We start from the raw sequence: 13,251 nt of genomic DNA, 5'->3' as shown, positions 1-13,251 counted from the left end.
GCAGCTCCCATGGTTGGCGGCTCTCCATTTGACGATGTACAGAACCAGCCTGTACCAGAGAACTTATCACTTTCTTTCCATGATCCATCTACAAAACAACGGTATCCCGAATACTCCGCCTCAAGTGAAACATCCCTCACTCGAATTCGATCTACCAAGTGCACAGAACCATGATTTTCATTATGGAGCTCAATTTGAGCGGACTGCCACAATTGTGCCTCTTTTTCCGCTAATCGTAATACTTCTAAAGGGTCTGTGTCTATGTTTTCAAAGATCTTTTCGTTCCTCGCTTTCCAAATAAACCAAATAATCCATGGGAAGGCTGATGAATCAACTTCCGTAGGTATTCTCCAAAATAAGTGATCCAAATTAGTAAAATTAGATTCCGTAGGAAAAATCCCCATAGCCGTAGGAATCTGTGAAAGCGCCCAAATCTGCCGTGCTGGGTGGCACTGAAAGAGTGTATGATTGATCGTTTCCTCTGATGCGCCACATCTGGCACATCCCGTGTCACAATCAATTCCTCTTTTCCGTAAATTTTCCGTAACCGGTACACATCCCGTTAAGATTTGCCATATGAAATGGCGTATCTTAGGTGGACACTGCACTTTCCAAGAATATGCTTTTAACGGGTTGATGTTAGGGCCAAAAAAGTTTAAATTGGTCTCCGACGTTTCCATCCGTGTAGAATGATATCCCGATTTGACTGTATATTTTCCGGATTTTGTAAAATGCCAACCTAAAAAATCTTCTTTTGTTGGCGCACCCACAGGTATGGCGCTTATTAGAGCGACATCTTCTGGATTAAAGATCTCTCTTAAGAGATCAATATTCCAAAAATTTGACCGACTATCTATAAGGTCTTTAACTTTTAAAGATGGATTAGCAACTGAACCATTACTTTTTGCTGGTCTCGGGAATTGAGCTGGAATCCAGGGATCCTCCCACACCGAGATGGATGTCCCAGATCCGACTCTTTTAATAAGTCCTTTATTAACCAGAGATCTAGCTGAACATATACTCCGCCATCCATACGATGGGGAATATGATTTTATATTTTCCAAAGGATTGGATTTCCTAAAATACCGTCCTTTAAACACTTTTGCGAATAGAGAATCTGGAACCGTAATCAACCGCCATAATTGTTTTGCTAGTAAAGCTGAATTAAAATCGTCCACATTCCGAAATCCTATCCCCCCTTCCGATTTGCTATTGCACAATTTGTTCCAAGCCATCCAGTGCATACCTCTGGAGTCACCATTTGAGCTCCACCAGAAATTTGCTACCGCGCTAGTAAGTTTAGAAGTGATTGTTTTCGGTAGTCTGAAGCACGACATAACATAAGTTGGTAATGCTGCAGCTACCGATTTAATCATCACTTCTTTTCCCCCTTTTGATAAAAATTTGGCCGACCATCCGTTAATCCTTGTTTGTAGTCTATCTCTAACAAAAGAGAAAATTTTTGTCTTGGAGCCCCCTAAACTCTCCGGCAATCCGAGATAAGAACCCATACCACCGATATTAGTGATACCTAAGGTAGATTTGATTTCTTCCTTGATATCATCATCTACCTTGTGTCCAAACTGAATCGAGGATTTTAAAAAATTAATCTGTTGTCCCGAGACCTCTTCATACTTCTTTAAAATCTCTAAAATTACCCCGCATTGGTCCTTGTTAGCCTTGCAAAAAAATAAACTATCATCCGCAAATAACAGATGTGAAACCGAAGGGCTTGCATTTGCCACTTTGATGCCCGTAATTAATTTTTCCCGTTCAGCTTTCCGAATATTTGCAATGAGCACTTCTGTGCAAAGGATGAATAAATAAGGTGAGAGTGGGTCTCCTTGTCGTAAACCCCTCTCTGGTACTATTAGTCCTCTAGGTTGTCCATTAAGGAGAACTCTATATTGGACCGTTGTAATACACCACATTATCCATGTAATCCATTTTTCACAGAAGCCCAACTTCCTTAAGACCTTCTCGATGAAAATCCATTCCACCCTATCATAAGCCTTACTCATATCCGTTTTAATAGCCATAAATTTGCCTTTACAAGATGGGTTAGTTCTCAACCCATGGACCATCTCTTGTGCAATGAGAATATTATCCGAAATCAAACGTCCTTCTACAAAAGCCGATTGTGTTTCCGAAATCAGTTTTGGTAGCACCGTCTTGAGTCTTTGGCAAAGGATCTTCGATATAATTTTATACCCAACATTGCAAAGACTAATAGGCCGTAATTCCGTCATCCGTGTTGGTCTTTCCGTTTTTGGAATTAGGCAAATATTAGTCGTATTTAGCCGTTTATCAAAAATTTCATCCTCTAGAAAAGAGTTAACCAGACAAAGAAGATCTGTTTTAATAGTAACCCAAGCCTTCTGGAAAAATAAAGCAGTCATACCATCAGGTCCAGGCGCTTTTTCCGGGTGCATCATAAACAGAGCCGTTCTCACCTCACATTCCGTTGCGGGTGCCGTTAGAAAATTATTAATTTGATCCGTAATCAAAGTTTGCACTTCTGCCAAAGATTCCTCAAAAACCTCAGGATTAGTTGTAGTAAACAGATCCTTAAAATATGACACCGCTATATTTTGAACATCTTTTTCCTCTGCCGACCAAACCCCGTTTTCATCATGTAACCCTGTTATTCGATTCCTAGCCCGTCTTTGTTTTGTTAGTGCATGGAAATACTTTGAATTATTATCCCCTAATTGCATCCAACAACACCTACTTTTCTGATGCCAATACAATTCCTCATCTCGATAAGCCTCTTTCAAACGCAAGGTTAATTCTGTAATCTCCTCCCTTGGTCTCCTTTCATATATATGATTATGACAATTTCAAAATTAAGAGTTTGTGTTGAATCCTTAAAATTTTATTTGTCCAATGGTAGAGTCCTTAATGGGTTTCTTAAAAAAAAAATGTTTATTTTTAAAATGAAAAATAATAAACATTGTTATTTGATAAAGTCATAAAACTTAATAATTATTACAATTTTCTAAAATTTTAAACATACAAGACATAAAAGTATATAAAAAAAATACAAATCAAAAACAGTTATAATAGAGACTTACAAAGTTGGAAGCATTATACTAAAATTAAGGGGAGCTTCAGCAAGAAATAGCTCTAGATAGTGCAGCAGAAACAGAAACAGGCCGCAGTCAAATGAGTTTTTCTGTTGTGGCAACTGAAATAGAAAGAGCAAACTTGCCATCACATAAACAATTATAAACAGCTGCAAAAAGTATCTATCTTTTAGCATGAAAATTGTTAAACTTAAAACAAAGGATTGGAAGCTTGCATATGGCAGATGAAAGGTCAAACAACAATTGCTAGCTACAAGATTAATTCATGGGCAATTCATCAATGTCAGCGGTTCCTAAGTGGTTTGAAGTGAGTTCAGATCACATTTTTGACATGGCATCCACGTGTGCATAGGAGCAAAACGACGTCGTTTCAGCTTAAATGGAGGAGACAATTGATAGCCTTAAACGACGTCGTCTTGGACCTTCTACTTCATTTCTTCTTCTTTCTCTCCCGAGTATAGACTGTGAACCCTAAGATTTGGGGGTTTTCGATTTTCTTTGAATCCAAGTGATTAGCATCCAATGTCTTCATCATATAGTTCGGGTAAGTGATTATTGTGTTCGTTTTAGTTGTTGTTCATCAATTTAGATAATATAGATGAAAATTTTGATTTTGAATTTGTTGAAGGGATGAGTGGTAGCTTCAATCGGCGTGGATAGGCCTGGGCAAAATACCCGGAACCGAATACCCGAACCGAAAAACCCGAACAATACCCGAATCGAACCCGAACCCGATTTTTAAAAATACCCGAATGGGTCCTAACCTCCTACCCGAAAAAAACCCGAACCGAACCCGAACCGAATCCAATACCCGAATATACCCGAATGTACCCGAATACAAATATACACCTAAAAATATTAGTTATTTTTATATTTATAATACCCGAAATACCTAAAATTACAATCATAAATCTGAATATATTAGGTATTTTAGATATTTTTGGTTATATTTGGGTAAAGAGTAACCAATGTATTTTCGAGAAATCGGGTATTTCCGTTAGATTTGGGTATATATGAGTTAAAAACCCGAACCCGATCCGAACCCGAAAATATTCTGGGTATTTTTGGTTATTTTCGGGTATTTTGCTTTTTTATTAAAATACCCGAACCGAATTTTTAGAATACCCGAATGGGTCTTGACCCCCTACCCGAATAGACTCGATACCCGAAAAAAAAGAACCGAACCCGAACGGGTACCCGAATGCCCTGGCCTAGGCGTGGAGCAGAAAGAGGACTACCTAGAATTCTCACAAATTATCTCTTTAGCAACTCAAAACTATATATGAATACATCCGAAATTGATTTTGAAAATCCAAAATAGATTTGAAATTACCTCGACGGATCTCTTTGTTGGACTTCCAAATCCTCTGCTTCATCGGGAATCATTGGTATTAAGTTTGGATTTGAAGCTAATCCGTCGCAATCCACAAGAACCCTAAATCCCCAAATCACTAAGCTTTTGTCGCACACGGCTCAAGTCGGGAAAGAAAGAAGAATAAGTGAATAAAATGTCCAAAACGACGTCGTTTCTGGCTTTACTTTGTCTTCTCAATTAAATCCAAAACGACGTCGTTTTGGGCCTCTCTGCACACGTGGATTCCCGTCAGAATGACTTCACGGTGGGTTAACAGTGTTAGGCCATTTCCACGTTTTTGTATAATTTGGCACAAAATATTTACTTCGGGTTTGGAATTCAAATTTACTACAAGTTGGGGTATGTTATAGCACAAGCAATAGATAAATGTATGAATTCAACACAATCATTATGTGGGGGTATGAAAAAGCCGACTTTCCCTGATAATTCTTTGGCAACTTAAGCAGTACACTCTCTTTGAAATGCTTTGCTAAATCATCAGCACACCTATAAATTCAAAAATATGTCTCATAACAGCAGCCATTTACATAAACTGTCAAAATCAAGTAAGAAAACAAACCTTGTAGCAAAGAGCTTCTCTTACATTTTCCACATAATCGTCAATTGTTTCTTCCTGTTTATCACAAACATTTCAGTTACTGCAAATGGAAGCGACAAGACAATAACTCTTACAGAAACAATCACTAACACTGAACAAAGTTGAATAAGGTATTCGATTTTCTGGAAAACCCAGCAAATGTTTTAACCGTAGTCACATAACTCATAGAACCCTAATTTCTAGATTCATACCGTAACAAATAAAACAGTTAGATTCATACCTTGATTAAGCGATTGGAGCATGGAATCGCCTAACTATCCGATTTGATTTGCCGAACGCACTGATTAGGTCCACCGAACTTCTGTTGGTGACCACCGACGGTGGAGCTGATCATCACGGATGAACGGTTACGACTTTGTTTCGCCTTTCTCTTCCAATTTGATGATCTAGACGCCGGATTATGAAGAACAACACGATTTGCTCTCAATTTCGCCATCGGAGAAAACAAGGAGAAGAGAGAGAGAGAGTCGAGGAAAAAATGATCGGGAAAGGAATTTTTTTTTTGTTTTCTCATATTTACGAACCAATCACGCTGTGACACATCAGGGCACCTTAGCAACCCAAAAACTCTAAAACAAGAAACGTTTCTTGGGTTTTAAATCAGTTTTGATTTAAATATGGGCTTTTAATTTTAAGAAACTTGGCTTAGAACTTTCTAAGGATCACCATTGCTGTTGCTCTAATAAGTAATAACAATAAAGAAACAAAGGAGATAAGAAGTTATGAAATGATTTTTGCCCCCAAAATCACAAACTAGAAGAAATAGTAATTAATCGTACTTCGGAATCTAACCGTAGTTTGTGTGCTGTGTTATGACTTATTTCCAAAGTGTTGTTTGTATTGTTCTTGTTCATAATGATAGCTTATTGTCTAATTGTTGTGCACTTGTGCAATTGCATACTTAACACACACAAGAGAAAATATCAAATCACAATCACAAATGTTGCTTTCAACTGGAAATATGAGTAGTTTTACTTCCATACGCCAATACCAAACCTTTTTAATTAGGAAGAAAAGACCAAACTTTCCACCACCTTTTGATGCTTTATGACATAGCAAAGCATTCTCAAGACTCATAGACACGTCATTGTTTGTAAGGAAAAAAAAAAAACCATTTTTTATGAACAAAACAGTGAACATTAGTTCACCACTACAACCATAAACCTTTGTTTAAGAACTACAAAAACAGAACTCAAAGTGGTTACTGGTTAGTTAAGTCAAATGAAATCATTTATCTAAATTGAACCAAACTAGATATATATACTTGGTTTTCGATTTTACCGTAGAACAACTTCTTCGCCAAGAGCACCTGCAAGAAACAAAGCAAAAGACATTGATGATGATGATGGTGATGATGATGGATTGATGTGCAATGTGGGTTTCTTGATATTTACATTGTTGGTGGATTTCTAAGCATAACTGAAGCATCGTGTGGCTTTCTTCAACCAACTTTTGCATCCGTTCTTCTTCTTCGACTGCCTCTGCTGCTATCAACCTTTTGTTATCTGACTCTGCTAGTTTCATTGCTACAACTTCTGGTGCTACTTCCATCACTTTGTTTTCTAATTCTGAGATCTTGTAGCCATCTAATAATACCTGCATTTTTGCGAGATTTTCTGATTTTAATCAAACATAAGAAAAACCTGAACTTGACATTTACAAATGAACATGTCTACTCCATCTTGTTATAAATAGAGGATCATGCATCAATAAATAACTGCGCAGTTAAGAAATAAACCTTTTCCAGTTTGCCTTGAGAGACGAGAATTGCCAGGCACTCAATCAAAAACTTCCTTAAGTCTTGTCGCTCCTCGTACCAGTCCTGAAATTGATCAACCATAGGGGATCATATCTTTTGATGCTATGATACTGTAAATTGGATGAGAAACTTGTAATTAAAAGGAGTAAGATTACGTCGTTTTCTTTTGCCCACTCATTGATTCGTTCTGCTACTCTATTTGCTGCTGCGTCTATCTCCCGTGTTTCTTTTGATGTTGTTAATATCACAGAAGTACTTGGCAGCTCTAGTGGCTTCGTGGAATCTTTTGGGCGCAGTGTGAGTGTTGGCTTCGTTGCTTTCGTAATCTCAATTTTGTAACGATTTCGTACCTGCATTTGTAAAGTAAGTTTTGAGTTTATCAAATAAAATAACTCAAGTTTATTATCACTATATCTTGTCACATAGATGCAGGGATATGGAGAAAAGTAGATAGGCTTGTGACAAACGACGCATCAAGAAAAACAAAAATAGTTACCTTTTTGAGTTTGTCTTGAGAAACAAGGATTCTCAGGCTATAACTCAACAGTTTCTTAAGTTTTGTGGAACCTCAAGTCGTTCCTGCAATTGATCAACCACAAAGGTTAACTTCCAACTGAATTCAATGTAAATCATAATCTTGATGTTCTGGTTGAACGTAAATATGAGAGATACAAACGATTATACAATAGAGAAACCTAAAGAAGAGAACGTAATGCAGCAGCATTGGCGAAGGCAAAGGATTCATGCTTGGAGTAAAATGTTATAAGGAGGAAAATGGAAACCACACTTAGAGTTTTTCCAGGGTCTGAATTTCTTGACCATTTTGTAAAGTTGCGGTAACTGAGCGCAACAAAGAGGTTCCAACAGGCGGTTGGTAATGCTATTCAAATGGTATCAGAATGTTTGCAGTCATCATGGTTGTGGTAGACTACTCACGACATATATCTACAACCTTAGAAGTTACCAACTAATTGTCAGATAACTATCCTAAAAATCCGTTGTGGTCAATTAATGACTCACTTCAGACAAAGATACACAATATATGGACTCAGTTCAGGTGGAAACTTAGCTTTTGTAAATAACTCTGACAAGAAATTGAGATAAACTGACTAATAAATGTCAAATATAAACCATGAAAATGTATATATATCGTCTTCACCTCGATAAAGCTGAGCATCTCCTTAAGATTAGAACCATTTTCATCATTAACTGTTGATATAGCCTCAAAAACCATTGCATCATACCTTGCAACAAGGTAAAGGAGCAGAAGCTGTTAGAACCTAAAGAAAAATACAAAAATCAAACAATATTCCAATTTAAAGAATCTCCGTATATAACAAACCTAGTATCATTGCTCATATCTGATGAACTACTTAGAAAAGGCTCATTGCTAACAACAGCACGAGAAGTTTTTGAAGCTGAAGTGAAAATGGAGGTAGATTCGAGTGTATGTGTCCTTGATTTCTTCATATTACGCCATTTATCCTTGAAATTACGCAAGAATAGTAAACAAGACAACATCAATCCAACATTAAACACCCAAATTTCGACCTAATCCACATGATAAATCTCAAAAATCAATTTCCATGGAAGACGAACGGGATTTTGGGAATTTTCGATACCTTGAGGTTAATGTTAGTGCGATCTAGAAGTTGAGCCGCAAACTCAGGATCGTCTACAATATTCGACCATTTCCCGGAACCGTGCTTGGCTATTCCGGCGAGAAGCGCCTCCTCTTCTTCCACCGTCCATTTATTCTTCCGAGTTCCGATGTCCTAGCATCTCTAAACACTTCGTCGTCGTCTCTCTCTCAAAATCAAATTCACCTTCGGTATTAACTCTGAAACTATGCGTACATGCCAAAATACACTCGTACGCTTCAGATCAGTCGTCTTCTTCGTCGTCAGTCACCGGAGAAGAAGACGACACCCAATTCAGTATTCCCGCTTTTCTTCTACTAGTGAATTTTTATTTCTTCTTCAACTCGAAATATATATCATTTAGAAGGCCTTAAATAGGCCTACAATAAGGCCCATTATAAAGAATAAAATCTTGGTCTGCTTATAATTTTTTAGACTAATCTCAACCGTTCAAATATATTCTCTCATGGTCTGAGATTTATGTGGCTTCCGCTTCATATTGTTAGAACTAGCTTAGTCAAACTATGGAATGGGATGTTAAAACGGTACGGAAAAACTTGCTTTTGCACAAGAGTTGCTTCATGAAAATCGCATAAGTTGAAGTAGCAAATATTAAACATTAGATCAAGATTTCTGTTAATATGCGAAAAATGCCGGGTAATGATCAGACAATGGCATCTCACAGCTTCCTCATGAGTAGGAAGAGCCTCTGGTCGAGTTCGAAGTGAGAAATGTGAGCTGGATCTCCCTTAAGCAACATCAGGAGGCCGCCAAACGAAACATATAGCTCTCTGGAAACACAATAGTTTAAAGAAAGAAACCAAAATATGATGGTTAGATATGTAAGTTGGATGGGATCATTATTTTGATTTTGGGGTCTAGGTATATGGGATTCTTACGCTTTAGGAGTTTTGCCGTCACGCTCAGAGATCTTGTAAAGCTTCCCGTGCATGATGTATTCATACTTATCCGCAAGTGTTTTCTTTGCTCCCTGTAATATATTTATATGAAAAATCTACATGTTCAGATGAGCAAACAACATTCTTGGTTTTCAACTTTAGGTTTTCAAGATTCAAGTCACTAAAGCTTGCTAAAACTCCATATGTCTACTCTTATTCCTAGATAGACAGGCTTCTCGAATCAGCAAACAGAGTTGTAATACCAACAGTTATATCCTAACCAAATCCTGATACGAGTTCACTGTTACCATTCATGAAATTTGGCCAAGCAAACAAGAGATTGTTATATACACAAAACAGATCAAACAAATAAAAAGCAGTAGACTTTATTACCGGAGTAAAATAGCCGGTATCAGGGGTTCCATCGAGATTAAGCGTGGGAGCCAACGCAAGTGTGAACTTATCACCAACAGCCAATGGATAAACCTCTGTGTTAACATCTAAATGCATAAACATTTCCAAGTTGTGGCTCGTAGCTTGAACGCGAGTAACTGTAACCACAAACACACACACCCACAACAAAGAGAAAGCTTAAAAACTCAAATCTGAAAAAAGAACAAAATTTGGGAAGACTAAAAACTTAAAAAGTTGAGATTTTTCCACAAAACCCACACTCTCAGACCAGAAAAGGATAAACGGAAGAACTCATTACCAATATATAAACTAAACAGCTATGAAACAAACGTCGATATAAGCCATAAGAAGTACTAGAAATCGTGAGTGAGGTTAATAAAGTATATACCTTTATCAAACTTTTTGCCATCAGGGTCTAGCTTATCGACCACGAAGATATCCTCGAACAAGATGATATTGCTCGCCATCTGCAAATACGGAAATTCAAACCCTAAATACTCTTTACTTCCTTGATAAAAAAAAAAAACAATTTAACCAGCAAACAAGGACTATATGAGATTAAGAAGCCGAACTCTGAAGTCAACTTGTAAGTAGATATTTATGAACCTGGAGCTTGTGTTGAGGGAGAGATGAAAGCTTGAGATCAAAAGTTAAAGACTTTCTTAGAGAAATCTCCCCAGCGATGGGTCAGAGAAGAGCAAAAAAATTAAGGTACAAGAGAAACAGACACTGACCAATACTCATAAAATATATATCTTTAATGGGCTTACAATGAGGCCCATTATAAAACTAACTCTCATAAACTGATCATTAATCAGTATTAAAACTAGCTCGACCGTTAAAGATACTAAAACGTTGATGAAGCCACAATCACACTCTTTTTTTTTTTTTTTTTTCTCTTGTATTAGAAAAATAAATTCAATTCTTAAGATTGGCATCATCTGTAGAAACTTGTATTACCAAAAGTTAAAGAATAGTTTGTTGCCTTCCTTTACAACCAAAAACATTTATAAACCTCTAAACTAAACAGACGTCACAAAAAGTGACTAGTTAGTCAAATGAAACCACACTTCTACACTCTTTCTTTTTTTTTACTAAATGCCAAAAACTCTCAAAGAAACCGGTGATCGAATACATTCACATTGAACCGGACCAGAAGGTAAAGCTTTTACAGCAGGAAAATCTTTTCACCGTTAGCACCTGCAAAGAAACAAAGCAAATTAAAAGGTCAGTGATGATGATGATGATGATTATATATGAATATGATAATGATGATGATGTGGTTAAGAGGTTGACATAACGTACATCGGTTAAGGATTTCCACGGCTAACTGCAAGATTTTGTTGCTTTCTAAATTTAGCAACTGGACGTGTCTATCTGCAAGTTCTTGTGCCTCTTTCGCTTCGAACTCCAAGTGTTCTGCCTCTGCGACTTCTTTTGCTACTGCTTCTATCCGAGGATCTTCTTTTGTTGCTGCTGGTGCGAAAGAAGCACAAGTACTTGGTGTGTCTTGTGTCTTCGCGCCCGTCGAACCTCCTGGACTCATGGTTTGTGGTAGATTTGAAGCTACTACTGACACTATTTGAGTATCAAAAAGACCATGGGGGATCTTGTAGAGGTTTCCTACCTGCATCATTTACAAGTATTTTTGAATCTTGATCAAACAAAACTACTAAATCTTGCATTTATATGAGGCAACTCCATTAGTTACCATTTCTACTTGGCCTTCAGAAACTAGATTTCCCAGCTGGACTTCCAACCGGTCCCTAAAATCTTCCTGTAACTCGTACTTTTCCTGCAGTTTATATTAACCACAAGAACAACTCTGAATTGAATCCAAACAAGAGAAACGTAGATACATTGGCTATATACACTCATGAGAGATGACCATGATAGATACACAAGCTATATACAACTCTGAACAATGGAGGAATCAACAAAACCAAGACTTAAAAGGTTACCTAATGTTCCATTGTTTAATCCAGCTATTGACTCACTTCAGAACCGATAGACACACAAGCTATATACACTCATGAGATATGACCATGAAACACAGATACTATAGAGAGAGAGAGAGATTCTCCTAACCTCGATAAAATTGAAAATTCCATCGATATCAAGACCATTTCCATCAGCATAGACTGTTTCTAAAGCCTGATAAATCAATTCATCAGTCGTAAACCTGAAACAGAACCAAAAACAAAAAAAAAAGAAGAGAAAATAAGAGAACAAATCTGTCAAAACATAGACCAGAGAAATCAAAAATTGGTGTTAAAGAATCGAAAAGGTCACAAACCCTGAGGGACCCCTGTCGTCTTCTGTATCTATCATGGCCCTTTCAAGCTGGTCGCTGAAAAAAAGAGATAAACAAATCTGTCAAAACATCACCAGAAAATCAAAGATCAATTCTAGAAGATTGATTTGAAAGAATCCAATAAAATTCACTAACGCATAGGGAAGGTTTTCTGCTGAAGGCTCTGAAGAAGAAGAAGAAGAAGAAGCAGCAGGAGGTGGTAGATCTCTGAAAAAAACAAGAAAGAAATTGACATTACTATTTGAAGCAGAGCTTTAAGCATCGATCGATCTCTTTGATTTCCAAAAAATTGGCTTTAGGTTAAATCAAACAATGCTATTGAGATACGAAAGTTCACGAACCCAATGTCATTCGCATCCGATAAAGAATCACCAGGATCCATGGCCACTGAAGAAGGATCGTCGCTGAAAAAAGAAAGAAACTGATTGAAGCATCGATCTTTTTGATTTCTTCAAAATTGCCTTCGATTGAATCAAATTACGCCATTTTCGCCTCGAAATCTCGATATCTCAATCGGTTTCCATGGAAGAAAATAAAGATCTTACTCGATAATTCGGGACCTTCTTGAAGAGTATCAATGGTTATCGATCACTCTATGTATACACGTATATAAACAACTATACATTCGTATATACCTGCGCTTCAGAGAAACCCAGTCGCAGTCGTTTCGTCTCGTCGGAGAAGAAGATGTAACTAACTTTATTTCCCGCTTTTCTACTTTTTTTTTTTTTTTTTTTTCCAACTGCCAAATCGCGCAAATCGCAAATATATAGCAATCTGATTGGGCCTAAGTACTAATGGGCTTAGGTTCAGGTCTACAATTAAAGTCAACTTTAATCTCGCCCGCATTCCGAAAACCCCATTATGAGCTTTACAATAAGGCCCACTATTTACAAAGTCATATTTTAGTCAACACTCCTAACTGATCATTGATCAGGATTAAAACTAATCTCGACCGTTAAATATACTTCGTTGAGAAAGCCTCACACACTCTTTTTTTTTTTTTCCAAAGGGTCTGATATATATATTAAACAGAGGCTGCATCCATCAATGGGAATCCATTTTGGAGAGGCAGTATAATTTACAACCTAGAGATTTTACAAACAAAGGAGCTAAAAGATATATAAACAAAGTTAACAACTAAGTAAACATCACAACTAAAGCAG

General features: G+C 37.2%; 2 protein-coding genes, 1 long non-coding RNA gene and 1 pseudogene across 4 annotated transcripts; all 4 read right to left on the bottom strand.

Annotated features, from left to right (window-relative positions):
• Positions 1-4,307: 4,307 nt before the first annotated feature.
• LOC9327864 lies at positions 4,308-5,532 on the bottom strand. Its single transcript, XR_002329019.1, has 3 exons — positions 5,280-5,532; positions 5,021-5,074; positions 4,308-4,947 (listed from the first exon to the last, which is right to left on the bottom strand). It is a non-coding gene; the product is annotated as an uncharacterized LOC9327864 (long non-coding RNA).
• Positions 5,533-5,980: 448 nt separating this feature from the next.
• LOC9327863 lies at positions 5,981-8,765 on the bottom strand (annotated as a pseudogene).
• Positions 8,766-8,995: 230 nt separating this feature from the next.
• On the bottom strand, positions 8,996-10,494 carry LOC9327862 (DNA-directed RNA polymerases II and V subunit 8A). 2 transcript variants are annotated; one of them, XM_002891754.2, is made up of 5 exons: positions 10,378-10,494; positions 10,160-10,238; positions 9,751-9,908; positions 9,358-9,449; positions 8,996-9,249 (listed from the first exon to the last, which is right to left on the bottom strand). In XM_002891754.2, the coding sequence occupies exons 2-5, from the start codon at positions 10,236-10,238 to the stop codon at positions 9,138-9,140; spliced, it is 441 nt and encodes a 146-aa protein (XP_002891800.1). In that variant the 5' UTR covers positions 10,378-10,494; the 3' UTR covers positions 8,996-9,137. The 2 variants fall into 2 exon arrangements, with proteins under 2 accessions (XP_002891800.1, XP_020866268.1); XM_021010609.1 differs by having other exon boundaries at positions 10,344-10,479.
• Positions 10,495-10,713: 219 nt separating this feature from the next.
• LOC9327861 (single myb histone 3) lies at positions 10,714-12,814 on the bottom strand. The gene is made up of 8 exons (XM_002891753.2): positions 12,721-12,814; positions 12,427-12,489; positions 12,221-12,292; positions 12,068-12,121; positions 11,860-11,953; positions 11,483-11,566; positions 11,077-11,398; positions 10,714-10,971 (listed from the first exon to the last, which is right to left on the bottom strand). Exons 2-8 carry the CDS (start codon positions 12,465-12,467, stop codon positions 10,940-10,942), a joined length of 699 nt encoding a protein of 232 aa, XP_002891799.1. The 5' UTR covers positions 12,468-12,489; positions 12,721-12,814; the 3' UTR covers positions 10,714-10,939.
• Between the last annotated feature and the right edge of the window lie 437 nt (positions 12,815-13,251).

Source organism: Arabidopsis lyrata (genome assembly GCF_000004255.2).
Source record: "Arabidopsis lyrata subsp. lyrata unplaced genomic scaffold ARALYscaffold_1, whole genome shotgun sequence".
Taxonomy (NCBI): Eukaryota; Viridiplantae; Streptophyta; class Magnoliopsida; order Brassicales; family Brassicaceae; genus Arabidopsis; species Arabidopsis lyrata.
Note: the sequence above shows the minus strand (reverse complement) of the source record. Positions and strands in the feature narration are given on the sequence as shown.